Raw genomic sequence first — 26,807 nt, 5'->3', positions numbered from 1 at the left:
TACTTTGACTTCAGCAAGGCTTTCAGCACTGTCTCCCATAACATCCTCATAGGCTAGCTCAGGAAGTGTGAGATGGAGGAGTGGTCGGTGAGGTGGGATGTGAGCTGGCTGGATGGCAGAGTTCAGAGGGTCGTGCTTAGTGGAACAGAGTCTAGTTGAAGGCCTGTAGCCAGCAGTGTCTCCCAGGGACCTACACTGAGTCCAGTCCTGTTCAAGTTATTTGTCAGTGGCCTGGATGATGGAATAGAGTGCACCCTTGTCCTGGTTTCAGTTAGGACAGAGTTCATTTTCCTCCTAGTAGGTGGAATCACAGAATCACAGAATTTCTAGGTTGGAAGAGACCTCAAGATCATCGAGTCCAACCTCTGACCTAACCCTAGCAGTCCCCACTAAACCATATCCCTAAGCTCTACATCTAAACGTCTTTTGAAGGCTTCCAGGGATGGTGACTCCACCACTTCCCTGGGCAGCCTGTTCCAATGCCTCACAACCCTTTCGGTAAAGAAGTTCTTCCTAACATCTAACCTAAAACTCCCCTGGCTCAACTTAAGCCCATTCCCCCTCGTCCTGTCACCAGGCACGTGGGAGAACAGACCAACCCCCACCTCGCTACAGCCTCCCTTGAGGTACCTATAGAGAGCGATAAGGTCACCCCTGAGCCTCCTCTTCTCCAGGCTGAACAAGCCCAGCTCCCTCAGCCGCTCCTCGTAGGACTTGTTCTCCAGGCCCCTCACCAGCTTCGTCGCCCTTCTCTGCACCCGCTCAAGCACCTCCATGTCCTTCTTGTAGCGAGGGGCCCAAAACTGAACACAGTACTCGAGGTGCGGCCTCACCAGAGCTGAGTACAGGGGGACGATCACCTCCCTAGCCCTGCTGGTCACACTGTTCCTGATACAAGCCAGGATGCCGTTGGCCTTCTTGGCCACCTGAGCACACCTCTGGCTCATATTCAGCCGACTATCCACCATCACTCCCAGGTCCTTCTCTGCCTGGCAGCTCTCCAACCATTCCTCTCCCAGCCTGTAGCTCTGCTTGGGGTTATTGCGCCCCAGGTGCAGGAAGGGTGCTATGTTTTGGATTAGGATGAGAAGAGTGCTGAGAAGAGTGCTCAGCAAGTGTAAAGATATGCTGTTTCATGTCAAAGTGCTCTGTTTTGATTCAAAGCTCTCCTCAGGCTCTCCTCAAAGCTCAACTCAAGCCCTCCAGCTCAGATCCCTACCTCAGGGAAGTTGGGGTACTTGCGTTCAGTGTCTTTTTAGCATTTGGATGTTTTGTTTTCATTGTGCTCTGTCCTATGTGCAGGTTGTCAGGGCTGTGCTGAGGATGCCCTCTGAGCAGGGCCAGCACAAAGCCTTTTCCACATGCCTCCCTCACCTGGCCGTGGTCTCCCTGCATAGCATTACTGCCACGGTTGCCTACCTGAAGCCTCCCTCCACCACCTCCCTATTCCTGGGCCTGGCAGTTTCACTTCTATACTCGGTGTTGCCTCCAGCAGCGAAACCCTCACCTACAGCACGAGGAACAAGGAGCTAAAGGAGGCACTGAGGATGTTATTCTAATCTACAGTATTTCCCCATCAATGAGGTACCTGCACATCTTCCTCACATAAACCTGGACAAGGCAGAAACACCTTTGTTCATGTATTTCAAAATTGCTTTTCATTCTTTGCAATACTAGTCCAATAAAAATATTTTTCTCCATCTCATTTCTTCAACCTTTTGTTGTTGTTGTCTTTCTTGTTTTTTAACCCAAAGACCTCATTTACAGGTGCTGGTAAGCTTTGTAATTAACCAAATAAAATAACCAGCAGGTAGTCATTTTCTGTGAGTCTTGTTTCTCATAATTTCTCTTCAGGTACAGCAGAGGTTGTAGAATGAAGAAACCAGCTGCAATGTGGGGGAAAAGCAGAGATGTGGCTGAGGGACTCGATGTTTTTTTCTGTAGTACTCTGTACCAAAAAGTTCTCCTAGGCCTCTTTATTCAGTAAAAGAGATAAAGGATGAGAAGAGCATGTACCAAAAGGAACACCATGAAAAGCCATGAAGACAAGGGCCATTTTCTGCCCCTGCAGGGGACTAATGCTGGGCAAGGCCCAGCTTGGGAAGCAGCACTGTCAGACGTTCTTGGAGGGCAGTGAGCTGGGCAGGAGGCAGCCATGTGCCCTGGGAGCACAGGAAGGAAGGCTGAGGGGCACCTCACTGCAGCCTGTCAGGAGCTGCAAGGCGCTCATAGAGCGTCCAGGGCCAGGATCTGCCCCATGGCCATGAGCCCTGCCTGCCCTCCTCCTGCCATACTTCGTGCGGTGGCTGCAGCAGAGGGGAACCCCAGCCAGCCCCTGCATGGGGCTCTGCCACCCACCTCGCCCCGGCCCTCTCCAGCGCCTTCCTTGCTGCTCTCTGATGCACGCCAGCACCTCCCCGTGTGTGCCAGCCAGCACATCTGCTGAGGGCCAGTGCGGCTGCTGCTGGGGCAGGGAGCTCAGCATGGCCCTTGAAGCCCCCTGCCCTGGACCTGCCTCTCCCCTTGGCTTTGGCCCGGCCTTGTCTCTGCTGGCAGGAGTGCTCTTGGCATGCACTTCCTGGCCTCCCCTCGCCTGCGCACAGCTGCTGCCCACTCATGCTGCTGGCACAAACGTGTCCTCACCAGCAGCACCACCCCTTGGGATGCTTCTCCTGGTGTTTTCTGGCACATCACACCCACAAATGTCTCAGGCTCTACACAGTGTACCCTAATGCCATCAAGACTTAAAGAGGTAGAACCCACCTATATTTCTGGAGTGACAAGGGGATCCCAGCAGTTAACTGTCTGGAGGCTGAAGGGAGTCTAACTGGGAAGGAATGGCAAAAACACCCCATTGGGACTGGCCTGTGCATTCTCAGCATAGACTGTTTCAGGAGAGGGAACTTCAAAGTTCCAAGAGGGCACTACCGCTGGGGCTTTGGCATACCTGCCTTTGAGATGGAGGATCTTAAACAGTTGTCTACCTTGCTTGGCCTTCCACAGAATCCTTCTGTTGTGGGTTTGCTGAGGGCTGAAGAACAGCAGGTGCCAATGGCTACCATGGTGGCGCACCTGAGGTAGCATCATGCTAACCGGGACTCCCTGATTGCCATCCATGAGCTGGTTCATTGACTGGAGAGCCAAGGTGTAGTTGTAGAACTTGGTAGTGTGGTTTAGTGATGGACTTGTCAGTACTAAGGTAAAGATGCATGACCTGGTTTACACATCCTTGAGCAGTATAAGGCAAAATGCAATTCTTTTTGTCTTTTGCATCTATAGCACAGGAAGCATGACTTTGCCCTACTCTATTGACTGGGCAGGTCTTTTCACATTACTCTGTTTATGTTTCTGTTACTGGAAGGGCACAATTTCCCAAAAGAGGCCTAGCCTGTGGGTACAACTACAGCCACTTGAAGAAATATTTTCTTTACTTTGCTTCCAGAGTTTTCCACAGAAGACCCATGAGAGACCATGGATGTCCAGGTGTTTACTAATATTCAAGCTGAATTTCTCAGATTCCAATGGTTATTTCAATTTTATTTTATTTTATTTTATTTTATTTTATTTTATTTTATTTTATTTTATTTTATTTTATTTTATTTTATTTTATTTATTTTATTTTATTTTATTTTATTTTATTATTTATTTTGTTCCCAAAGTACAACTGACTTGTCTTAGAAAGGGTTTCATGTGCTGGGCTGAGCTGCAGTTACAGGGACAAAGACCACTGCTGGCAGTGGAGGTGTAAGACCTCCAGACTCTGCTTTTTCTCCTGATAGAGGTCTCCAAAGAAGTCACCCTGAATGAACAGCAATAGGAGAACAATGCTCAAAACTGAAATGCAGCAAAATTCAGACTTTGAAACAAGAAGTTTTTATTAGGTGCTTTTTGAAATCTTCTTCTTTAACTACATCATGCAAGCTCTGCAATTAGCTGAACAAATCCTGAAGTCTTTAAGAAAATTGTGGTAGAGATGTTAGGAGTTTCTCCATTTTAATGAGGTCCATGGTGTATTTTGGTGCTCAGTCTATGAAGCTCAGGTACTGAGAGGAGAGTGATGTAAGCGCTTGAGCATGTCAAGTCAGGAGGCACAAAAGTTGAAGTGACTTGGAGTATTAATGGGCCCCACTGAGGGCTGTTACTAACGAAGCCTCCCCAGGGCCTTGCTAGGACAGATAATTGGAGGCCATGATTACAGACAGACAAAGCGCTATGCTGAGAAATGTCTTGGCTTCTTTTAGTGAAGCAGAAGATTCAAGGCCTGCCACCAGCTGCTGGAGGGGAGATCTTGTACCCCGTGTCTGGCTCAGGGCTCTTCCTGGCGATCTGTGGGATGTTCTGGGAAGCGTGATGCCATAAGAACACTGGAATGACACCTTCCAGCCTCTGCAAGGATTGCAAGGAAGGAAGGAGGCCCCACTGTAATGACTACATCTCATCACCTCATAAGCTCTAGACAAGGGGAAAAAAATTCAGGGCTGTTGGGGCTTTCCATTCTTGCCAGCACCCTCTGCCTTCTCCTCTGCAAGCTTTCCAATGCTGTCCCACACTTTGCCCTATTTTCTTGAAGTCTGCAGAAACCCATCTCTGTTTACCACCTTGCTCTCATCCCAGCATTTCTTCCTCGTTGAGGCCAGTGCCAACCTTCCATATTGCATTCTGTGGCAGCTTATTCTCTCCTCTTCTTTGCTAATATCAAAGGAAGCTCCATCAGGGTGGAAACCACTCCTGAAGAGGCATCCCAACCCATCAGGCTCCTTGCGGCCTGGCAGCCAACCAGACACAAGTCACCTCAGCAGCCTCTTCCATGCCATGGGCCTACTGCTGGCCTTGCAGCTTCGTGGCTACACACAGCCAAGCCTTGTGCCTCCTTGTCCTGGTTTCAGTTAGCACAGAATTAATTTTCTTCCTAGTAGCTGGTGGAATGCTGTGTTTTGGCTTAGAATGAGAAGAGTGCTGATAACACCCCGATGCTTTAATTGTTGCAGAGCAGTGCTTATACTAAGCCAAGGACATCTCAGCCTTTGCTCTGTCCTGCCAACGGGCAGGCTGGGGGGGTGCAGTAAGAGCTGGGAGGGGACAGACCCAGGACAGGTGACCCAAACTAGCCAAAGGGGTATTCCATACCATCTGACGTCATGCTAAACAATATATAGGGGTGGCTAGCCGGGGGGAGGGGGCCGGACTGCTCGGGGTTAAGCAGTCATGGACTCAAGCAGAAGGGACAGGACAACCCATATGGGGGCCTTCTTTCTGTCTGGATCCTCCTGGGTCTGGAGGAAGAGGGGATCCCCCAGTCAGCATGCCAACCAGGTGCCTTCTGCTGGCCTAGCAGGGCCACTGGCACATGTCCGCACAAAAGTACAGATCCCAGGGAGAAGGTAAGGGTGACCTGTCAGCTTCAGACAGAAGTGACCTCACAGTCCCTTTCCATGACACGTTCCTGCTGCTGCCCTATCAAGTGCAGAGGCAGAAGTGACCTCACAGTCCCTGCCACAGTCACATTCCTCCTGCTGGGGCAGGAGATCCTGAGGTAGAGCTGACCTCTCTCTACTCTCCTAGGGACTAGATTTGACCTTTCTGGGTTAGAGATTAAGCAAAATTTTAGATGGAGCGTTTGGCGTTCTGCTTGTGGTGTCAGGTCTCTGGTTAGGGTATGGGCACACATTATGCTTAAGGGTTTTGTTTACATCTGTCAAGAAGTCTAGGATGAAATAGAGCAATTTAATGTTAGTGTTAGGGGCAGTGATTCAGGTGAGCAAGAGAGTAAATGTAAGGGAAAGGGGCTATGGGCTGAGTTTTTCTTCAGGTGATACTTTGATTTCTGCATTACAATAGTGGAGTCCTGTCAGGGTGTTTGTGTAATGTTTAGGTTTAGGGATTATTGTTACTGTTGAAAATAGTTTATAGGCCCTACAAGACTGTTTGAAGTCAGTGTTACAGCAGCCTCAACATGACATGAACCCTCTTACCTCTGCAAAGGTAAGCTTCTGAGCTCCTCCTCTTTTCTCTTCCCTCCCCCAAATCTCACATATGTCCTGGCCAGGTTACTCCTGACCTCCCCATATCAGTCATCTAACTGGGATCAGCTTTCTGATGGCTTTCATTATATCAAAGTACCTGTCTCACCTCTGCTGGCTACTCTATTCCGTAGTATTAGACTGCTCTATTCTCTACACTCTGTTGGCCATTCTAGTCTGTTACTATGAAAGCCTCGCATGGGAACTGTTACAGCAGATAACTAGAGGCCCTGATTACAGACAGTCAAAGACACTGTGCTGAGAAAAGTCTCGGTTTGTTTTGCCGAAGCAGAAGGCCAAGGCCTGACCCCAGCCACTGGGAGGGGAGATCCTGCACCCCCAGCACCTCCATGTCTCACTCAGGGCTCTTCCTGGAGTCTGTGGGGTAGGGGACGATGCCGATAATATCATGTGAAGGACAGTATTATGACACCATCCAGCGTTTTCACATGGTTGAAAGGAGAATACATTGTCCGAATGCCATGAGTATGTGAAATATGTTCATCTGACTCGTGTCAATATGGAACAATGCTAGGGCTGCATGGTATGATGAATGTGACTTTCTGTCTTACATACCCTTGGATAACCACACGTCTAAGTGAAACAGAGTCTAGAAGTTTGTGTCAATAGAGGGTTTGAAGGGTAAATCGTGAGACTCGGGTCTAGGGGATAAGAGAACAAAGGAGTTTCCAAAAACTGCTGACTTTTCCATGGGACAAGTCTCTGATATCTGGGATAAGAGAACAAAGGGGTTTCAAAATAACTGCTAACTATTGCATGTGGCGCTGCACGGGTCTCTGATATCCAGCTAAGATATGACCAAATAAGAAGAAGGGGGGAAGATGAAGAACAATCGAAGGACAAAGCCTGGAAGGAAGACTATGAGCCTTCAGTACGAGCGACCCCTCAGAGGAACCACTGGAGACTGATACGCATGCGCACATGGGGTGGTTTGGATCCTGGGAAACTAATTATAATAACCCTGCCTTTTCCAAAAAGTGGGGTAGAATATGTATTAGCCTAGGAGCATAAAAACCAGCCACCTGATGTAATAGGTGTGTGTCTTGGTGGATCAGAGACTCCCGGCACACCCAGTGCTGTTTCCTTGCCTCTATTCCTTTAATAAATTGTAAACTTTAATTGCAATCCTATTTGGGACTCAGTCATTTATTGCAAGTATAACATGTCTCCTCATAAGCCATGGCCAAGGGGACAAAGGTGTCAGTGCTGCTACAGCCTTCCATTCTTGTCAAAGCCCTCTGCCTTCTCCTCTGCAGACTTTCCTATGCCGTCCCACACCTCTCTGAAGGCTGCAGACAGGCACTTCTCTTCCCCACCTTGCTCTCACTCCTGTATTGCCATGATTTCCATGACGCCTCTCCACTCCTGCCAGCTGTTCCTTCAAACACAAGGGTGTGGGCTGATCCAAACTCCCTCTGGGTGACCTCTGGACCCACAGCACCAGTTCTGGTGCCTCACCTCCAAATCAAGAATTTCATCTGACTACCCACTCTAAATCTACCCTCTTTAAGTTTAAAGCCATTCCCCTTGTCCTATCAGTGCACACCCTGAGTAAAAGTCTCTCCCCAGCTTTTCTGTTGGCCCACTTTAAGTACTGGATGGATGCTATAAGGTCTCCTCAGAGCCTTCTCCAGGCTGAACAACCCCAACTCCCTCAGCCTGTTTTAATAGGAGAGCTGCTCCAGCCCCTTGATCATCCTTGTAGTCCTTGTCTGGACTCACTCTAATAGCTTCAAGTCATTCTTGTACTGGGAGCCCCAGAGCTGAACGCAGTACTCCAGGTGGTGTCTCATGAGAGCAGGTGGGAGTCTCATGAGATTCCCGCAAGCAACCTCTCAAGCCTGTCCAGTTCCGTACCACCAAGAAGGAACATGACGATCTATAGCCAGGTCTTCTTCCTGTAAGGGTCCTACTGGGTATGTAGGCAGAGGGGATCTCACAGTCGGCATGGCAATCGAGTGTCTGCTTGTACTGGGTCTGACAGGGATGGAGTTAACTTGCCCTGCAGCAGCCCACATAGTATTGTGCTCTGTGCAAGGTGAAGTTGCTCAAGGAGTCCTCCTAGCTTGGCATTAGCCACAATTGAGCTGAAAATGTACTCCGTGTCATCATAAAGGGAGATAAAAAAGAGGGTCAATGTTGTTGACCCAAGTGCCCATCACTGAGGGGTGCTGCTGGTATCTGGGTGGCAGGAGGACTTTGTACCACTAGTGTCCAGCCACCCTCCCCCTCACATCATCATCCCTTTCTTCAGTCCAAATATCACCAGTCTGGCTAAAGGGAGACTCCAGAAGACCATGGCAAAGGCCTTGATAAAGTCCAGGTTCACCACATTGCCTTCTTTCCCCTTCCCTACTGCTTCAGCAATTTCTTTATTTTTTATGCCACATACCTGAAGATGGCTGTGGCAGGACTTTCCCCATCATGTCAGCAGGAGCAGAGGTGACAGTTGCAATTCTCCTCGCCCTTTTATTTAATTATTTATTTACTGTCATTCCATAAGATGCTTTTGATGCCTGCCTTTTCCAAGTCCCCAGAAATCTCTGAGCCAAACCTCTGACAGAAAGCCCAGTCCAGAAAGTCATGGTAGTGTGACATGGAGGAGAGGAGCATGTGCATTGAATCTGTGCAAGAGGCATGACAGAAATTTCACAGGGACAACAGGGGTTGTTTCTGGAGTCACACAGGGCAGCGTCAGGGCTCTGTGAGGTGCCTATGTCTGAGCTGGCCTCCCATGCTCCTCATACACATGGGGCTGTTGGGAGACACAGGTCCCTGCCTTGCACATCCACATGCAGTGCACTGCAGTGCCTGCAGTGTCCCTTTGGCTCCTGCAGCCACTGCCAGAGGCTGGGAGGCACCTCAGCCCTGCGGTGCCTCGCCCTGCTCTGCCCTCCTCCGAGATACCCCAAGGCATGAGGAATGGGCACAGAGACGTTCAAGGAAGCACATCCCAGAGCTGCCTTCAGGTGGCTTCCCAGGGGACGTTACTTGGTTTTGTGACACTATCTGTCCAGCTGGCCTTCATGAGACTTCTAGGAATAGCTGATGGCCTTTGTGCTCCTTCGTGTTCATCTCTCCACACACATATGATGTGCCTGCTGGAACCAGCATTGGGTTTCTCTTTCCATGTCTTCCATGCACATACATCAGGCCCTGCTCTTCTGGGAAATCCTATCCCCCGAAGAGCAAGTGAACAATGAGCAATGGCCTACTCAGTCATTGCTGAACCCCCTGCCCGTACACCCCACAGCTCTGAGCTTGTGATGGCAATCTCCAGAGTATGAAAAATGACCAAAAGATAACCTTGTTCCTGAAATGCTTTATGAGTCATATGCAGAAGACAATGGGCTTTTTTTTTTTTTTTTTTTTAAAGATTATCAGGTCTTATCAGGTCACTAGTTTCCTCAAGGCATCCTTGAGTTCCTGGTTCCTCATGCTGTAGATGATGAGGTTCACTGCTGGAGACACCACTGAGTACAGAACTGTCACCACAAGGTCAAGGGATGGGAAAGAGATGGAGGGGGACTTCAAGTGGGCAAACAGGACAGTGCTGACAAAGAGGGAGACCACGGCCAGGTGAGGGAGGCATGTGGAAAAGGCTTTGTGCCTGCCCTGCTCAGAGGGCATCTTCAGCACTGCCCTGAAAATCTGCACATAGGATAACACAATGAAAACAAAAGAACTGAAGAGTAAAGAAAAACTGAAAACAAGTAGCTCAAATTCTCTTATGTAGGCATTTGAGCAGGAAAGCTTGAGGATCTGGGGGATTTCACAGAAGAACTGGTCCACAGCGTTGCCGTGGCAGAGGGGCAGGGAAAATGTACTGGCTGTGTGCAGGACACCATGGAGAAAGCCACTGCCACAGGCAGCTGCTACCATGGTGGCACAAGCTCTGCTGCCCAGGAGGCTCCCGTAATGCAGGGGCTTGCAGATGGCAAAGTAGCGGTCGTAGGCCATGATGGTGAGAATATAAAACTCTGCTGTAATCAAGATGACAAATATAAAGACCTGTGCAGCACAGCCTTGATAGGAGATGGTCCTGGTGTCTCAGAGAGAATTGGCCATGGCTTTGGGCAGAGTGGTGGAGATGCAGCCCAGGTCGAGGAGGGCGAGGTTGAGGAGGAAGAAGTACATGGGGGTGTGCAGGCGGTGGTCGCAGGCTACGGCAGTGAGGATGAGTCCGTTGCCCAGGAGGGCAGCCTGGTAGATGCCCAGGAAGAGCGCAAAGTGTAGGAGCTGCAGCTCCCGCATGTCTGCAAATGGCAGCAGGAGGAACTCACTCACAGAGCTGATGTTGGGCATTGTCTGACATTGAACACAGTTTTCTGTTAAGGAGGAGTATGTAGAGCAAAATCAGAAAACCTCTCTGAGGAAAACCTATTTCAAGTCTAAAAGCACCCTCCAGCTCGAGCCTCTCTCTTTGCAGGAAAACCTTTCTGCAGCTCTCTTGCTTGAGCTGTGGCTGGGGCTGACTGAGAGTGGCACTGGGAGCAGGGGCTGGTTTGGGCTGCAGAGGAGTCCTTCCTGCTGTGCAGCAGAAGGAAAGCAGGAACGTGGGGGAAACTCAAGTGCAATCCACTTATCAGATCAATGAGCTTTGCAGTGTTGTTACAAGCAACTCTTCTGAAAACACTGTAGAGCAAGGTGTAAATTCTTTGCTTTATTTTCTAGTAGTTAGCCCTATAATTCTTAGGACGATGATCACACTTCCGTGTTTTTCCAAGATGAAAGTGGAGACAGCTGAGAGCAGAGAAGCCCCAGTCGAAGTGAGGCTGCACAGAATCCTCACCTCATTTCTGGTATACCTGATCAGAATCTCAGCTCTTCCCTCCTAGCCGGGGGTGCAGAGGCCTCACTCCAGCTGCCCACAGACAGCCATCCAGCAGCATGGAGAGCGCCTTAGCATGGAGGTGTCTTCTCCTTCAGGATCCTGGATAACACAAGTATGCCATGAGAGAGGTAAGACCTGACGGAGAGGAACATGCAGCCCAGGAGAACACCCCACAGAGAGAGTTGGATATTCACAAGCTGGGGTGTCCCAGTATCCCACTGCAGTGTCTGGAGGAGGTTTGGCCACCCTGCTTGTGAAAGACCAGGGGCAGCTGGGATATGGCACTCCAAGTGGTTTCTGCCAGACTTCCTCATGTTGCAGTGCAACCCAGAAGCAGTCTCAAAGCCTACTGCATTGCTCACTGCCCTCCCATAAGCAAGACCCAGGAGGAGACCCTTCCAGGACCTGCAGCTGCATGGCCCTGCAGCCAGACACTTACCTTGTCAAGGGCTGTGCAGATTTCTCCTGCAGGCAGCTCTCAGCATCCTCCCACTGCCAACTGCCTCCAAGCCCTCTCTCCTTCTCTCCTCTCCTTGTGCCAGCTGCGGTCAGAGCTCCCAGCCCTGCTGCACTTTGCAGAGGAGCTGCTCCTGGGCAGAGCTGTCTCTCTGCACCAGGGTCCTCTTGCCACGAGCTCTCTGTCCCAGGAGCCCGGCCCAGCTCAGCACCAGAGACCCAGCCCAAAGCATTGTAATGACTCCTCTGGTAGCTTTGGTGATGAGCCCATGAACCTCAGGCACTCAGAGACAATTGAAGACATCTCTCCAGAAGTCCAAATTAGATGCAAGTTTCCTGGAGTTTCCCCCTGAGGCGAGCACTGACACAGCCTCCCTTGGAGCTCGTTAGAGCAGAATATTGGAGGCAGTGAGGACAAGTAGACAAAGGCAATGTGAAGGTGACACTGAGGTGTAGACAAAGTGGATGTGTTTCACCAAGCACAAGGGTAGGCCTTGATGCCCACCCTCTGGGAAGGGAGATATTTTCCTTTCATACCTTGCTCAGGGCTCCCCCTGCGGCAGTAGGAGATGAGAATTTCTTTCTCTTCAAGTCCAGTCTCAACATCCTGAAGTCAATTTTGTAGCATTATTTCTTTGTCATGCCATTTTTCCCTACAGAGGAAAGCTAAAACATCTCCAAAAACACCCTTCAGGCAGTCTCAGGCTACTTTTGCTCTACTTGGATGCTCCATGCCACTGGGCCAGAGAAACCCAAGTCTCTCAGACACTCTATACACAGCAGGTGCTTTAGGCCCTGAACCCCACCTTGGCACAACCTCTCTGGGCACAGTCCTGCATCTCTCGTAAATGAGGAGCTACTCACTGGGACAGCCTTGTGCAGGTGGGGTAACACCATATTGGAGCTGAGTCTGATAACTCGTATTTTCTTGATGGACATGCTCCTCATAAGGCAGCTCTGTAGGATGCTGGCCTGGCTCCTGGTGAGCAGGCACCACTGTTCATATGGCATCCCTCATGGTGCTCCCCTCCTCCTCCTGGGCGCTGCTCACTCAGCAGGGTCCCCGTCTGCCCTGATATGTGGGGTTCCTCTTCCTCTTCTGTAGGACTAGGCTCTTCTCCTTGTAAATGTCAAGAGGTTTTTGTATGTAAGATCCTGCAGTTTCTCAAGGTTCCCCTGGACAAATGCCCCACTCTGTGAACTGTTAATGTCTGCAGGGAGATGTCTCATCCTAACTGTGCTGTCTCTCACAAGATAAAAGCATCAGCAGCTGCAGAGATTTTGGGCAGTAGAGGAGTAACCAGTTGAATGGAGCTCCAGCACAGTGTCATAGAAGGGTAGAGGATGGAAGGCTGCCAGATTCCACCTTTCTGTTCTTCTCATGTATGCTGTTATTTCTCGGAAGCTGAGTCCTAAATGTTGTTAGGCTGTGCAAAGAAAAAATTTAGAAGGGCCAAAGCCCAACTGGAGCTCAATACATCTATTACTTTTAAAGACAATAAAAATGTTTTTTGTTTGTTTGTTTGTTTTTTAAATATAAATACATAAGGAAAAAAAAAAAAGAGAGAGAGAGAGAGAGAATTAAGGGGAATCTTCATCCTATATTGGATGTGAGAAAACAGAATAAGAAGAGATGAGGAAAAGACTGAGGTACTTAGTGCAATCTTTACCTCAATATTTAGCAGCAAGACCAGTTGTTCCCCTTGTACTCAACCCCCTGAGCTGGTAGATAAAGATATTGAATAGAATGAAGCCCTCATAATCCACAAGGAAATGGTTAGAGAACTGCTATTCTGCTTCGATGTACTCAAGTCTATTTGGGCTCCACACATTGGTACTGAGGGAGCTGGCTGAAGTGCTCACCAAGCCTCTTTCCATCACTTGCCAACAGTCCTAGCTATCAGGGGAGGTCCCAGTTGACTGGTGACTAGCAAATGTGACAGCCATGTAAAAGAAAGGCCAGAAGGAAGATCTCGAGAACTACAGGCCTGTCAGTCTGACCTCTGAGCTGGGGAAGCTCATGGAGCAGATTGTCTTGAGTACCATCACACAACACTTTCAGGACAATCAGGTGTTGAAGCCCAGTCAGCATGGGTTTATCAAAGCCAGGTCCTGCTTGACAAATCTGATCTCAATCTATGGGAAGGTGATGCGTGTAGTGGGTTTATGTGTCAAGGTTTTGGTAGCAGGGAGCCATAGGGGTGGTTTCTGTGAGAAGGATCTAGAAGCTGCCCCATGTTTGGGAAGGGCCCCACTGCTGACCAGAGCTGAGCCAATAAGCGATGTTGTTTTGCGCCTCTGTGAGAGCATATTTAAGACAGGGAAAAAAAAGCTGCGGCACACAGCAGCCGGGAGAGTGAAGGGAGTGAGAAAACAGCCTTGCAGGTGCCAAGGTCAGTGCAGAAGGAGGGGGAGAAGTGCTCCAGGCTCCGGAGCAGAAGTCCCCTGCAGCCTGTGGTGAGGACCATGGTGAAGCAGGATGTCCCCCTGCAGCCCATGGAGTACCACGGTGGAGCAGGGTTCCATGGTGCATTCCGTGGAGGAGACCATGGTGGAGCAGGTGGCCCTGCACCGATGGAAGCTGCCGCCTGTGGAAGATCCCTGCCTGAACAGGTCCCAGGCTGGACCTGTATCCTGTGGAGAGGAGACCACACAGGAGCAGGTGACCTGGCAGGAGCTGCTGCCCGTGGGGGAGCCAGGTTGGAGCAGTTTGCTCCTGAGGGATGGACCCCGTGGTACGGACCCATATCTGGAACAGTTCTGGAAGAGCTGCTGCCTGTGGGAAGCCCATGCCGGATCAGTTCATCAAGGACTGTGTCCCATGGGTGGGACCCCACAGCAAAGGGGACGAGAGTGACCGAGAAGGAGCGGCAGAGAAGAAATGCTGTAGACTGATCATAACCCCCATTCCCCCGTTCCCCTGCGCCGCTCGGGGGGAGGAGGTGGAAGAGGGTGGATGGGGGGAGAAGGTGCTTTTGGTTTCTTTCCTTTGTTTCTCACTTCTCTAGCTTGTTAACAATGAGCAATAAATCTTACTATCTTCTTATGCCGAGTCTGTTTTGCCCGTTACAATAATTATTGCGTGATTTTCTCGTCCTTATCTCAACCCTTGGGCCCCTTTTCACATATTTTCTCCCCATTCCTCTTTGAGGAGGGGGAGTGAGAGAGTGGCTGTGGTGGAGCTCAGCTGCCCACTCGAGCAGAACTACAACAAAGCCTCTTTGGTATGGAGGATGACGGCTGAAATATAAATATGGAGAGGCCTGGCAGATTGATTACATCGCACTCCCTCAAACTCGCAATGGCAAGCGCCACGTACTTACAATGGTAGAAGCAACCACCGGATGGCTGGAAACATATCCTGTGCCTCATGCCACCGCCCGGAACACTATCCTGGGCCTTGAAAAGCAAGTCCTATGGCGACATGGTACCCCAGACAGAATAGAGCCAGACAATGGAACTCATTTCCGAAACAACCTTATAGACACTTGGGCCAAAGAGCATGGTATTGAGTGGGTGTATCACATCCCCTATCATGCACCAGCCTCCGGGAAAGTTGAATGATACAATGGACTGTTAAAGACTACATTGAAAGCAACGGGCGTTGGGACATTCAAAAATTGGGATACGCATTTGGCAAAGGCCACCTGGTTAGTCAATACTAGGGGATCTGCCAACCGAGCTGGACCTGCCCAATCAAACCTGTTACGTACTGTAGATGGGGATAAAGTCCCTGTAGTGCATGTAAGAAATATGCTGGGTAAAACAATCTGGGCTACTCCTGCCTCAGGAAAAGGCAAACCTATCCGTGGAATTGCTTTTGCTCAGGGACCTGGATACACTTGGTGGGTGATGCAAAAGAATGGAGAGGTCCGGTGTGTACCTCAAGGAGATTTAATACTGGGTGAGAATAGCCCATGAACTGAATTGTACCATGTTAATTACTATATAATACTGTATGTTATCACTACCATGACTACTATAGGTGACTAATTAGAATGTATGGAAAAGAGTGTAACCTGAGCATGACGTAAATGGTATGGAATAAGGGGTGGATAGATGTCCTGGTTTCAGTTAGAACAGAGTTAATTTTCTTCCTAGTAGCTGGTGGAATGCTGTGTTTTGGCTTAGGATGAGAAGAGTGCTGATAACATCCCGATGTTTTAATTGTTGCAGAGCAGTGTTTCTACCAAGCCAAGGACATCTCAGCCTTTTGCTCTGTCCTGCCAACAGGCAGGCTGGGGGTGCAGTAAGAGCTGGGAGGGGACAGACCCAGGACAGGTGACCCAAACTAGCCAAAGGGGTATTCCATACCATCTGACGTCATGCTAAACAATATATAGGGGTGGCTAGCCGGGGGGAGGGGGCCGGACTGCTCGGGGTTAGGCTGGGCATCGGTCAGCGGGTGGTGAGCAATTACATTGTGCATCACTTGTTTGTACATATTATTAGTAGTAGTATTATTATCACCTTTGTATTATTATTATTATTATTATTATTATTATTATTATTATTATTATATTTTATTTTTGTTATTATTATTTTCCTGTCTTATTAAACTGTCTTTATCTCAACTCACGGGCTTCACTTTCCATTTCTCCCCCCTGTCCCAGAGAGGGAGGGGGGAGGGTGAGCGAACGGCTGCGTGGTGTTTAGCTGCCGGCCAGGTTAAACCACGACACTGGGGAAGGGCAGGGCGAGGGGGACCTCCTCTGGCTGTATCTCTGAGGGGGTTGTGGAGGATGTGTAGCCAGGATCTTCAGCTGGGTTCAGGGTGGGAGGATAAAAGACAACAGCTGTGAAGGTGAAAGAGGAGAGCTTCAGGCTAAAAAGAAGGCAAAAAGCCTTCCCACCATGAGCTCAGCTAGGCATCACCCAGAGGCTGTGCAGTCTCCATCTTTGCTGGTTTTGCAAAATGCAACAGGATCAAGCCCTGAACAGCCTGTTCTGACCGTGCTTATGACAGCTTGGGCTGCAGGCCTCCTGAGGACCCTGTCAACATGCCTTATGGTCCTTTGACCTCAGGCCCAGTTTCTGGTGGTGCCAGAGGAGATGCTGTGTGGCCTGAATCCTCCTGTGCTGTAGGGGACCATCTAAAGCCAGGCAGGTGAACATCTCCTCTTCTCCCTTGGCTGTAACTGTAGCCTGGGAGGCACTGCCTCAGCCATCTCTGCGTTACACCTCCAGCTCCTGTCTTCCAGCTCTAAGCACCTGAAAGTCCATTGCCTGGATGTGCTCTGAGGTGTGGGAAGAGATCTAGGCTTTTCTGGGGTGTTAATTCTCTCCCTCTGCACGCTGCTCCTCTCAGAGACGGTCTCATTTTTCACTTTCTTTCCTACCTGGAGGGAAATGCATACTCTGTCCTGGCCATAAAGCTGAGCATGTTTACTACTTTTGCCACACTTCCACATCTCATGGATCTGTCACCTGGAAAAGTGAATATTGCGTGCATGTTCGTGGCCCTGCTTTCTTCCATCTGTGCAGCAAGGTCCACATCTCAGTGTTATGTACTTTTTTGCAAAGACTGTGAATGGTCATGGATATGCAAAGATTCTTCGGGGGGGGGGGGGGGGGGGGTTGGGCACAGGGCTTTATACAAGATGCAGAATGATCTTAATGGTGTTGGCCTAACAATACTAGAAATGCTTTGAAAATGTCAATAAAAGTAAAAAAGAAAACAAAACTAAACAGAAATAAAGTCAAACTTCTAAAACATTGATAATTTATGGATGCACATTTACAGCTTTTACAAACTTTGGTGATTCTGCTTTCCTTTTTTTTCATAGTTAAAAATGGCCAATATTGATGTTTTGACACACTGCCCAGCCTCCACCTGCAGCTCCTGAGGGCCTCTGGTCTCCCACAGCTCCTCTTGACAGCTGCCAGCCTCAGGCAAACACCTCCAGTACAGAGGGGCCCCTGAACCTAGCAAGGTCTGCCTGGAAAGGTGAACAAATTATTCCAACATAGGAAAGAAAATATAAATAAATAAATATATAAATAAAAGAGCACGTGTTCATCACTTCAAACACTCTGCCTAGAACAGTCCTTGTATGGCCATCCCTTGGGGAAGGTGAACCTCATTAGCTGCAGCTTGCACTGGGCACACAGCTGAGGAGATTGTTTTACTGTTTACTGAACTGCACCACACTTAACTTTGGTTGGTTTTCAATGGGGAGCAGTCCTTCTGTGCCTGCGTGCAGGCAGTTCTGTGGGGAAAAGGGATGGGAGTTGGTGCAAAGGAGCTGTAACATGCAGCTGCAGCCCTGACTGGAGAAGTCTGATGGGAGGAGAAGTGCTGCAAGTCCCAGGTGGCTCCTGAGAGAAATGGTGGGGCTGGGAAGGTGAGGAGCAAGGTTGCCCACAGAGTGCCTGGCCTCAAGGGACTGCCTTTCCAAGCTGACCAGACCTCCTTAGGAGACCCTCTGGATCAATAGCAAAGGGAGAGGGCAGGGAATTGAAATAAATCAATAAAGAATCCAGCTTGAAGGGAAAATTCCCTTATTATCAACTGCTCATTGAAATGTGCCTCATTCACTAGCTTTCTGAAATCTCCCCAATTAGACGTAAAAGCTCTGAAGCCTTGAAGGAACTGCTGGGCAGAAAGAGGACACAGGAGGGCTCTCTGCATTGTGCCGAGCCCCAGGGTGTATTTGGCGCTGAGTCCATGCACCTCTGATGCTGAGAGAAGATAGCGCAGGCTGTTCAAGAGGTTAAGGCCAGGAGAAATGCTGAAGGTTCTGGGAGTGTTAATTGGTCCCACTGGGGGCCATTACCACCACAGCTCCCCCATGGACTTGTTAGCAAAGGAAAGGGGAGGCAGTGATGATAGGCAGGCAAAGGCAAAGTAAAGGTGGCCCTGATGGCAAGGAAACCTTGATGTGTTTTATCAAAGCAAGCACCAAGGCCTGACACCCGGCTCTGGGAAGAGAGCTTCTGTCCCTCACGCTGCTCTTCAAGGGGCAGTGGGATCTGGGGTGTGTGATGGCAACTAAAGGACAACAGTACAACTCCAGTGCACAGGGCTGCAAGGAGGCCACATGGTTCCAGTGCCAGGAGCACCATGTGTCATCTCACAGGCTCCAGTGGCAGAGACAACAGCCAGAGCCACGGGGACAAAGACTTCTGCTGTGTCAGGGCCTTCCAGCCCTGTCAGTGCCCTTGGACATCTCCCCACAGGTTGTCCTATCCTGTCCCATGCCTGAACCATTTTCCCTGCAGCCTGGAGACATCCAACCTGCTTCCCCACCACAGCATCTCCCTACCCATACTAGGGACTCCTTGTGCTCATTGCCTCTGACTTGAAACACAAGCCATGGGCTGAAGCAGACTCCCTCTGAGTCACCACAGCACTGCCCTTGGAGTGGCATTTCTTCCTCCTCATCACCACTCTGGACCTCCAAAACAGCCACTTCTTGGTGGATTTCCTTTCTCATGCTCTTTACCCTTACCCAAAATGTGCCATCATCTCTGAAAGCAGATTTCTGTCTGTCAGGAGCTCCTACAAGGGTGCCCTGAGCCTGTGCTTCACCAGGTCTAGGAAGCGCAGAGCTCTCAGCCTCCACACACATGACCCCTAGCCCTGTCTTGGCACACCTCCTCTGAACCCTTTCCTTTCCTCCCTAGTCCTTCAGAAAAGGAGCCTCACACTGGGAAGGCCTCTTCCAGTTATGGCCACACCAGTGTGGAGTCATGGAAGATGAGAAGTCCCTTGCCTGGGTGGACACACTCCTCCTAGATCATCCCAATGTGGATGTGACCATATCCGTATATAGCACTGCCGGCTCATATGGCATCCCTGGTTGTGCCCAAGCTCTCTCCTCCTGGTTGCTCTTCCTGAAGTCCGGTCTAAGCCTGCTGTGATGTATGGAGCTGTGCTGCCCCTGATGCAGAGCAGAGCATCACAAGATGGGAAAGAGAGGCTCTCTTCTCCTTGGAAAACAGAATGAGATTTATCCACCAAATCCCAGCGTTTCACAAGGTCGTCTGCAAGGAACACTTACTGTCAATGGACAAGTCTCAGGTTAGGAACCATGTAAAGAAACTGGGAACTGTGAGCAAGGTAGCCCCAAGCCCTGCCTGCCCTCCTCCTGCCACGCTCCATCAGGCGGCTGCAGCAGAGGGGACCCACAGCCAGCCCCTGGCTGGGCTCTGCCAGCCACCTCTCCAGTGCCATCCCTGCTGCCTTGGGGTGCTCTGTGAGGTGCTGGGTGACCTCACAAGGCCTGCTGGCCAGCACATCTTCTGCAGGGCAACCAGCAATGCAGCAGGGACCTCACCACAGCCCTTCCATTCCCCTCTCCTCCCCTCATTCTCGGCCTTGTCTCTGCTGGCAGGAGCAGCCTTGGGAGGGGCTTCCTGGCCTCCCATTGATACTGAGCTGAAAGGAGAAATAGTCTCTTCCTTGACAGAACAATGGCTTCAAATTTGAAAAGCTTCATTAGGAGATAGGTGAAACCTTTACTAGGTTTTGTTAGAAAGAAGGAAGTTCAGAAACATTCACCCCTGATGTTACTTTAGTCACTAATTAGTCAGCTTTATCTGTAAGAGCCTACAGACTTGTATCTCAGAATGAGGGCAAGGTGACCCAGGCCTAGAGCATGTGTCAGAAGATTAGGTGAGAAACTCATGCTATGCATATATCCTTGGATGTGTAACCACCTAAGCTTTGTATGCATGCCTGAGATGAAAGAATAAGAGAAGAAAGATTTCGATGGCTTGAGCATGGACAAGAACTGGATTCAACTAATGAACATAGTGAGGAAGACTACCGATGACCACCAGAGACCCCTGAAAGACAGGGGAAACAAATGTGCATGTGTCAGCAACACTTACTGATTTTAATGAGTTACAGGAAGTAGTATGAATATGTTTTGGGGAAATGTGATTAACATGTATGTTTTGCTTGTATATAATCCCTATAGCTCAAACAGTTCTGTAAGCACTGGAGTGATCCCCTGTGCGTCCAGGACCTCAATAAAAGAACGCCTGCTTTCTAAAACTCCAAACTGAGTCTTAGAGAGTTACTTTGACTGGCTTTTATAGTATCACCCTCGCCTCCTGCCAGCTGCTGCCCTCTGAGGATCCTGCTGTGAAATATGTTCATCTGATTCGTGTCAGTATGGAACAATGCTAGGGCCGCATGGTATGATGAATGTGACCTTCTGTCTTACATACCCTTGTATAACCACAAGTCTAAGAAAACCAGAGTGGTTAATGTATATAGTTCTTGTATCTTGCAAAGGAATGTTTTAGCAATTTGTGTCAATAGAGAGCTTGAAGGGAAATGTATTTGTAGGCTTTTCCTTGGAGTCTCTGATATCTGGGGGGTTCAGAATAACTGCTAACTGTTATGACTTTTGCATGGGACACTATGCAAGTCTCTGATATCTGGCCAGGAGATTAAGGAGCAGGGGAGAGCTGAAGAACAACTAAAAGACAAAGCTTGCAGGGGACACTGCACAAGTCTCTGACATACAGCCAAGTTGGACAAAGGAGAAGGACAAGAGGGAGGAAGACTATGAGCCTTCAGCACGAGAGAACCACAGAGACCCTCAGAGGGACCACCAGATACGCATGCTCCAGTAGGAGGGTTTGGATTCCAGAAACTAATTATAATAACCCTGTGGGTTTTTTTTTGAAGTAGTAATGAATTTGTATCAGCCTAGGAGCATAAAAATCATCCGCTTGATGTAACTGGTGTGCGTCTTGGTGGAGCAGAGACTCCCGGCGCACCCAGTGCTGCTTGCTTACCTGTATTCATTTAATAAATTGTAAACTTTGATTATAGTCCTATTTTGAAGGCTGAGCCATTTATTACACTGGTACAAACGTGGCCCCGCACCAACAGCACTGTTCGTGCTGCCTTTGCTGCCTTGCCTTGTCCTCTCCCTCGACTCCTTGTCTTTTCCAGGCCACACATTCCACACCCAAACGCATCCCTTTGCTGTGGCCACCCTCTCCCCTGCCCAGCGGGATGGCAGAACCAGGGCAGGACATGGTAGAGTTAGGCTGTGTAGCACCCATGCAGAGCACTTGTGGCAAAGTGGGAGCTGAGATTGGGTGGTGCAGAGGAGGCCCCATGCAGGAAAGATGAGGTTAAACACCAGCTTTGCAGTGTGTGTGTGTGGGGGGGGCTGGTGTCCATCGTGGTTTGGCATGGGAGGCTTCTGGCCATGAAGGGGCAAGGGATGGGTTGACACAACTTCTCTGGGCAACCTGTTCCATTGACCACCACCCCCAAAGGAAAGAATGTCTTCTTTATACCTAATTTTAAAGCACCCTCTTTTAGGCCCCCTTTAGGTACTGGAAGGCTGCTATAGAGAACCAGCTTTCTCAGCCAGTCTTCACTGAAAAGTTGCCCCAGACTCTCTATCTTGTTTTTGGTCTCTTCTAGACTTTTTCTAATAATTCTAATACTTCCATGTCCTTCTAGAGTTTGGGGTCCCAGAACTGAATGCAGTACTGAAAAGCAGAGCTGAGGGAGAGAATCAACTCTGTCAACCTTTGGGCCAAACTTGATTGATGCCACCCAGAATGCAGTTGGCTTTCTGGGCTGCAAACTCACATTGCCAGCACAGGTTGAGCTTCTCATCCACCAGTACCCCAGGTCCTTCTCCCCAGAGCTGCTCTCTACTCATTCTCCACCCTGCCCCAATCCAGCTGCAGGACCTTGCACTTGGCCTTTGTGAACCTCATGAGGTTCCCACAGGAAAATCTCTCAATCCGGTCCGGGTCCATCTGCATATCATCCTTTCCCTCCAGTGTATTGACTGCACCACCCAGATTGGTGTCATCAGCATACTCACTGAGACTGCACTCAATCACACTGTCCATGTCACTGACAACAGTGCTGGCCCCAATACTGACTCCTGAGGAACACCACTCTTTACTGACCTCCACTTGGACATTGAGCTGTAGACTCCAGCTCCTTGAGGGTGACCATCCAGACAATTCCTCACCCACCAGGTGATCCATCCATCACACCCATGTCTCTTCAATTGAGAGACAAGGCTATTGTGTGGGACAGAGTCAAATGATTTGCACAAGTCAAAGTTCACGATGTGAGGTGCTCTTCCCCTCTCCACCAATGCTGTAAACCCATCGTAGAAGGCCACCAGGTTTGTCAGGTACAATCTGCCCTGTGTGAAGCCATGTTGGCTGTCACCAACAGCCACCAGTTTGCTGTCACCACCAGTCCAAAAGGCAGAGTAGAATGACATGTCAGAGAGAAGCATTTGCAATGAACCTGTGCAAGGAGGGTGACAAAAATCTCATGGGAACACTGGGGGTAATTACTGGAGTTCTACACAGAGAAATGTCAAGGCTCTGTGAGGTGCCCATATCTGAGCTGGCCTCGTGCACTGCTCATCCACACTGGGCTGTTCAGAGACACCAGTCCCTGCCTTACACATACACAGTACACTGCAGCGCTTGAAGGGTCCCTCTGGCTCCTGCAGCCACTGCCAGAGGCTGGGAGGCACCTCAGCCCTGTGGTGGGTGCATTACCTTGCTCTGTCCTCCTCTGAGATGCCCCACAGCATGAGAAATGGGCACAGGGACCTTGAGGGTTCAAGGAAACACATTGCAGAGCTGCATTCAGGTCTTGCACTTTGGACTAGACGGTCTCTGAAGGTGCCTTCCCCCTGGACTATTCTGTGCTATTCAGGCAGATGCCCCATGGTTGTTACTCTCAGGAAGAAAGGACCTGAAGACACTCTGCCCCACTGGCCTTCATGACACCCCTAGGGATAGCTGATGGCCTTTGTGCTCGCTCTTGTTCCTCTCTCCATGTGCATACAATGTGCCTGCAGGTAGCAGCAGCTGCAAAGGGTTTCTGTTCCTGTGTCTCTCCTGCACCTGGACAGGCCCTGCTCTTCTCCCAGCACATCCTATATCCCAGGGAGCCTTTGGGACTCTTGTTGAGCATGTTCTGATGTGACGGCAACTCTGAAAGATGATGTGAGCCTTCAGGCATGGCCCTTTTAGGAGGGAAATTCTGTTCTGGAGGCCAGCTGTGTCACTCATGTGCCAACTGCCTGTCCCTGCCTGCAGTCCCAGCACAGCCTCACAGCAGCACTGGCACCAAGCTATAGGAGCATCCAGGCCTTAAACCGCCAACAGGGCTCAGCAGGAGAGGGTGTCAGTGGCAGGAGAGCAGCTCTGCATGGACCCAGCGCTGGTGCTCCCAGGCTGGACTGCCACGACTCTTTTCCCCTCCACTGCTGCACACTGTCCCTGAAGCCACAGAAAATGTCTCAGAGGAAGGATATAAGACAAAAAGTCACTTTAATTGGTTTAAATACTCAAGCAAAATGAAGAATTATATTTCTTTGTGGAAAATATTTGATAAAATAAAATTGAGAAAAAGCAGAACACCAATAAAAACACAAGAACATAATACCCACTGGCTTCACCTATCATGATTTGCATTACGAGTGATTTAGAGAAGAAGGCAGGCAATATATTGCTGAAGAAAAACACCCAGTCATCACTTTCCACATGGCAACCTTGATCTCCTTGTTCCTCATGCTGTAGATGAAGGGGTTCACTACTGGAGGCACAACCAAGTACAGAAATGCCAGAACAACATCCAGGGAAGGGAAGGAAATTGATGGGGGCTTCAGGTGGGCAAAGATAACTGTGCTGAGAAAGAGGAAGACCACAGCCAGGTGAGGGAGGCATGTGGAAAAGGCTTTTTGCCTGCCCTGCTCAGAGGGCATCCTCAGCACAGCCCTGAAGATCTGCACATAGGACAGCACAATGAAAACAAAACAACCCCCAAATAGAAAAGCAGTAACTGTAGTAAGTTGAACTTCCCTTATGTACAAGTCTGTGCAAGAGAGCTTGAGGATCTGGGGGATTTCACAGAAGAACTGGCTGAGAGAATTGCCACAGCAGAGGGGCAGGGAAAATACGTTGGCAATGTGCAGCACAGCTTGGAGAAAGCCACTGCCCCAGGCAGCTGCTGCCATCTGGGCACAAGCTCTGCTGCCCAGGAGGCTCCCGTAGTGCAGGGGCTTGCAGATGGCAATGTAGTGGTCGTAGGCCATGACAGTGAGAAGAGAAAGTTCTGCTAAATTCAAAATGTTATAAGAAAGAGCTGTGCAACACATCCTGAATAGGGTATGGCCTTGGTGTCCCAGAGCAAATTGGCCATGGCTTTGGGCAGAGTAGTGGAGATGCAGCCCAGGTCGTTGAGGGCAAGATTGAGGAGGAAGAAATACATGGGGGTGTGCAGGCGGTGGTCGCAGGCTACAGCAGTGAGGATGAGTCCGTTGCCCAGGAGGGCAGCCAGGTAGATGCCCAGGAAGAGCGCAAAGTGTAGGAGCTGCAGCTCCCGCGTTTCTGTGAATGCCAGCAAGAGGAACTCAGTGATGGAGCTGTTGTTACACATTTATTGCCCCTGAGCAAGGTAGTTTGTCCAAAAGAAGAAGTGACATTGTAAAATTTAAGGACTTCTCTGACCAAAATACTTTGTATGTCTCATAGAACAGTCACACACAACACATCCTTTCCCATTCCTTTCACAGGAAGAGCTTTCTGCAGCTGCTTGGCTTACTTCTGCTTGGTGTTTTGAGGGTGCCAAAAGAAGCAGGGGGCTGTGCTGTGGGCTCTGCAGCAGTCAGTCCTAGTCTACAGCAACAGGTAAAAGGGAACCCTAAGTGATCTGGGAAGTCCACTGGGCAAGGTCATCTCCCTTTCTGCAGGAATGGAGAAGGTCAAATAACTCCTCAAGAAACAGCAAAGGTGGCGTTGGTACAGTCTGTGTGCGGAGGTGTGTGAGGTGCCTCAGAGCAGCAGCAATGCTCGAGGAGCCTTAGTCTCTACTACAGATGCTCCTACTCCATTACCATCCTTCTGCCTCAGCACATGGGCAGGAAAATGAAGCAGATTCTAAAAAGTGCACTGCCTTCAGGTAGCTCTTGCCGGGCAGTTCTGCAGTGCAGTGCCCTAGGGAGGTGTGGGGCTGTGAGCAGCCTGCCCCAGGCAGCAGACTCTGGGCAGCAGCAGGACCCTGCCCTGCCCTGCGGTACCAGGGGGGCTCCTTCCACCCTCAGCTTCTCCCCGCAGCCCCTGGGCAGCTCCCCAGGCAGGCTGATTGTGGAGACTGGCAGGTAGCAGAGGCCCTGCCGCGGCACACAGCCTCTGGGGCACAGCAGGGACCCTGCTCTGCACCACAGCCCTGGGCACCCCTGCCTGCATCCCCGGCTTCACAGCCTGCAGCCGGCCTCAAGAGACAGGAGCCCTCGGGCCCTGCATGCTGACCCTGCAGCACACAAGCCCTGCATGCCCTTCAGCTCCAACACCAAGCATCCTCCTGACAGCTCCCATCAGCTGAGGGCTGGGCCAGCTCCAGGAGAGCCTGGCAGGGTGTGCAGTGGCATTGCCCTGCACCCAGAGACTTACCATGGGGAGGTGGCTGGGAAGCTTTCTCCCTCTGCCAGCTCTCCCCTGCCTTCCTATTCCAGGCTGCCCTGAACCTCTCTCCCCCTTCTCTCCTCTCCCCATGCCAGCTGCACGCAGTGCCCCCAGCAATGCTGTGCCTGGCAGAGGAGCTTTATCTGGGTGGCTGAAGCAGCTTCTCAAGTAGTCCAAGTCTGATGCAAACTCCAAAGCCTCTCACAGTGCTAACGGTCCCACTGAGGGACATTACTGTCAAGGCCTCCCCATGGACTTGTTAGAGCAGAAAAGGGCAGGCAGTGAAGACGGGGAGACCAAGGCCCAGGAAAGGCCCTGATGCTGAGGAAACCTTGATGTGTCCCATGAAGTCCAACAGTCGGGCCCTGACCCCAACCTCTGGGAAGGGAGATGCTGTCCCTCCAGTGGGGTTTAGGGCTCTTCCTGGGTCAGTGCACGGTGGGTAAGTGCCAAGTACAAGGCTACAGGAGGACATCTCCCAGGCTCCTGGAGGGGGATGAGAAGGCATTGAGGCCCTACTGCTGTAAGGATGAGGTGTCTCCTCATAGGCATCACTGACGGAGACAAGGGCCAGAGCCCAGCAGACAAAGCTGTTGGCTCTGTCGGGGGTTTCATCTTGCAAAAGATACTTGACAATAACCACCACACGCTGTCCTATTGTCCTGGTTTCAGTTAGAACAGAATTAATTTTCTTCCTAGTAGCTGGTGGAATGCTGTGTTTTGGCTTAGGATGAGAAGAGTGCTGATAACACCCCGATGTTTTCATTGTTGCAGAGCAGTGCTTCTACCAAGCCAAGGACATCTCAGCCTTTTGCTCTGTCCTGCCAACAGGCAGGCTGGGGGTGCAGTAAGAGCTGGGAGGGGACAGACCCAGGACAGGTGACCCAAACTAGCCAAAGGGGTATTCCATACCATCTGACGTCATGCTAAACAATATATAGGGGTGGCTAGCCAGGGAAGGGGGCCGGACTGCTTGGGGTTAGGCTGGGCATCGGTCAGCGGGTGGTGAGCAATTGCATTGTGCATCACTTGTTTGTACATATTATTATTATTTT

The 26,807-nt window shown here is 50.2% G+C and overlaps 2 protein-coding genes across 2 annotated transcripts in view; both read right to left on the bottom strand.

The window, feature by feature from the left end:
* LOC309890936 (ATPase family AAA domain-containing protein 2-like) overlaps nucleotides 1-3,062 on the bottom strand; it is a gene marked incomplete at both ends in the record, with an annotated part of 165,559 nt that extends 162,497 nt beyond the window's left edge. Inside the window, 2 exons of the mRNA XM_082785327.1 lie at nucleotides 1,420-1,507; nucleotides 2,948-3,062. Coding sequence (XP_082641453.1) covers nucleotides 1,420-1,507; nucleotides 2,948-3,062 — 203 coding nt within the window. The remainder of the gene's footprint in view (nucleotides 1-1,419; nucleotides 1,508-2,947) is intronic.
* Nucleotides 3,063-23,762: 20,700 nt separating this feature from the next.
* Nucleotides 23,763-24,446, bottom strand: LOC309890935 (olfactory receptor 14C36-like; the record flags this gene model as incomplete). Its single annotated transcript, XM_082785326.1, has 1 exon — nucleotides 23,763-24,446. One exon carries the CDS (start codon nucleotides 24,444-24,446, stop codon nucleotides 23,763-23,765), a length of 684 nt encoding a protein of 227 aa, XP_082641452.1.
* Nucleotides 24,447-26,807: the final 2,361 nt, after the last annotated feature.

This window comes from Aythya marila (assembly GCF_965140915.1).
Source record: "Aythya marila genome assembly, contig: HAP1_HAP1_SCAFFOLD_170, whole genome shotgun sequence".
Classification (NCBI taxonomy): Eukaryota; Metazoa; Chordata; class Aves; order Anseriformes; family Anatidae; genus Aythya; species Aythya marila.
Note: the sequence above shows the minus strand (reverse complement) of the source record. Positions and strands in the feature narration are given on the sequence as shown.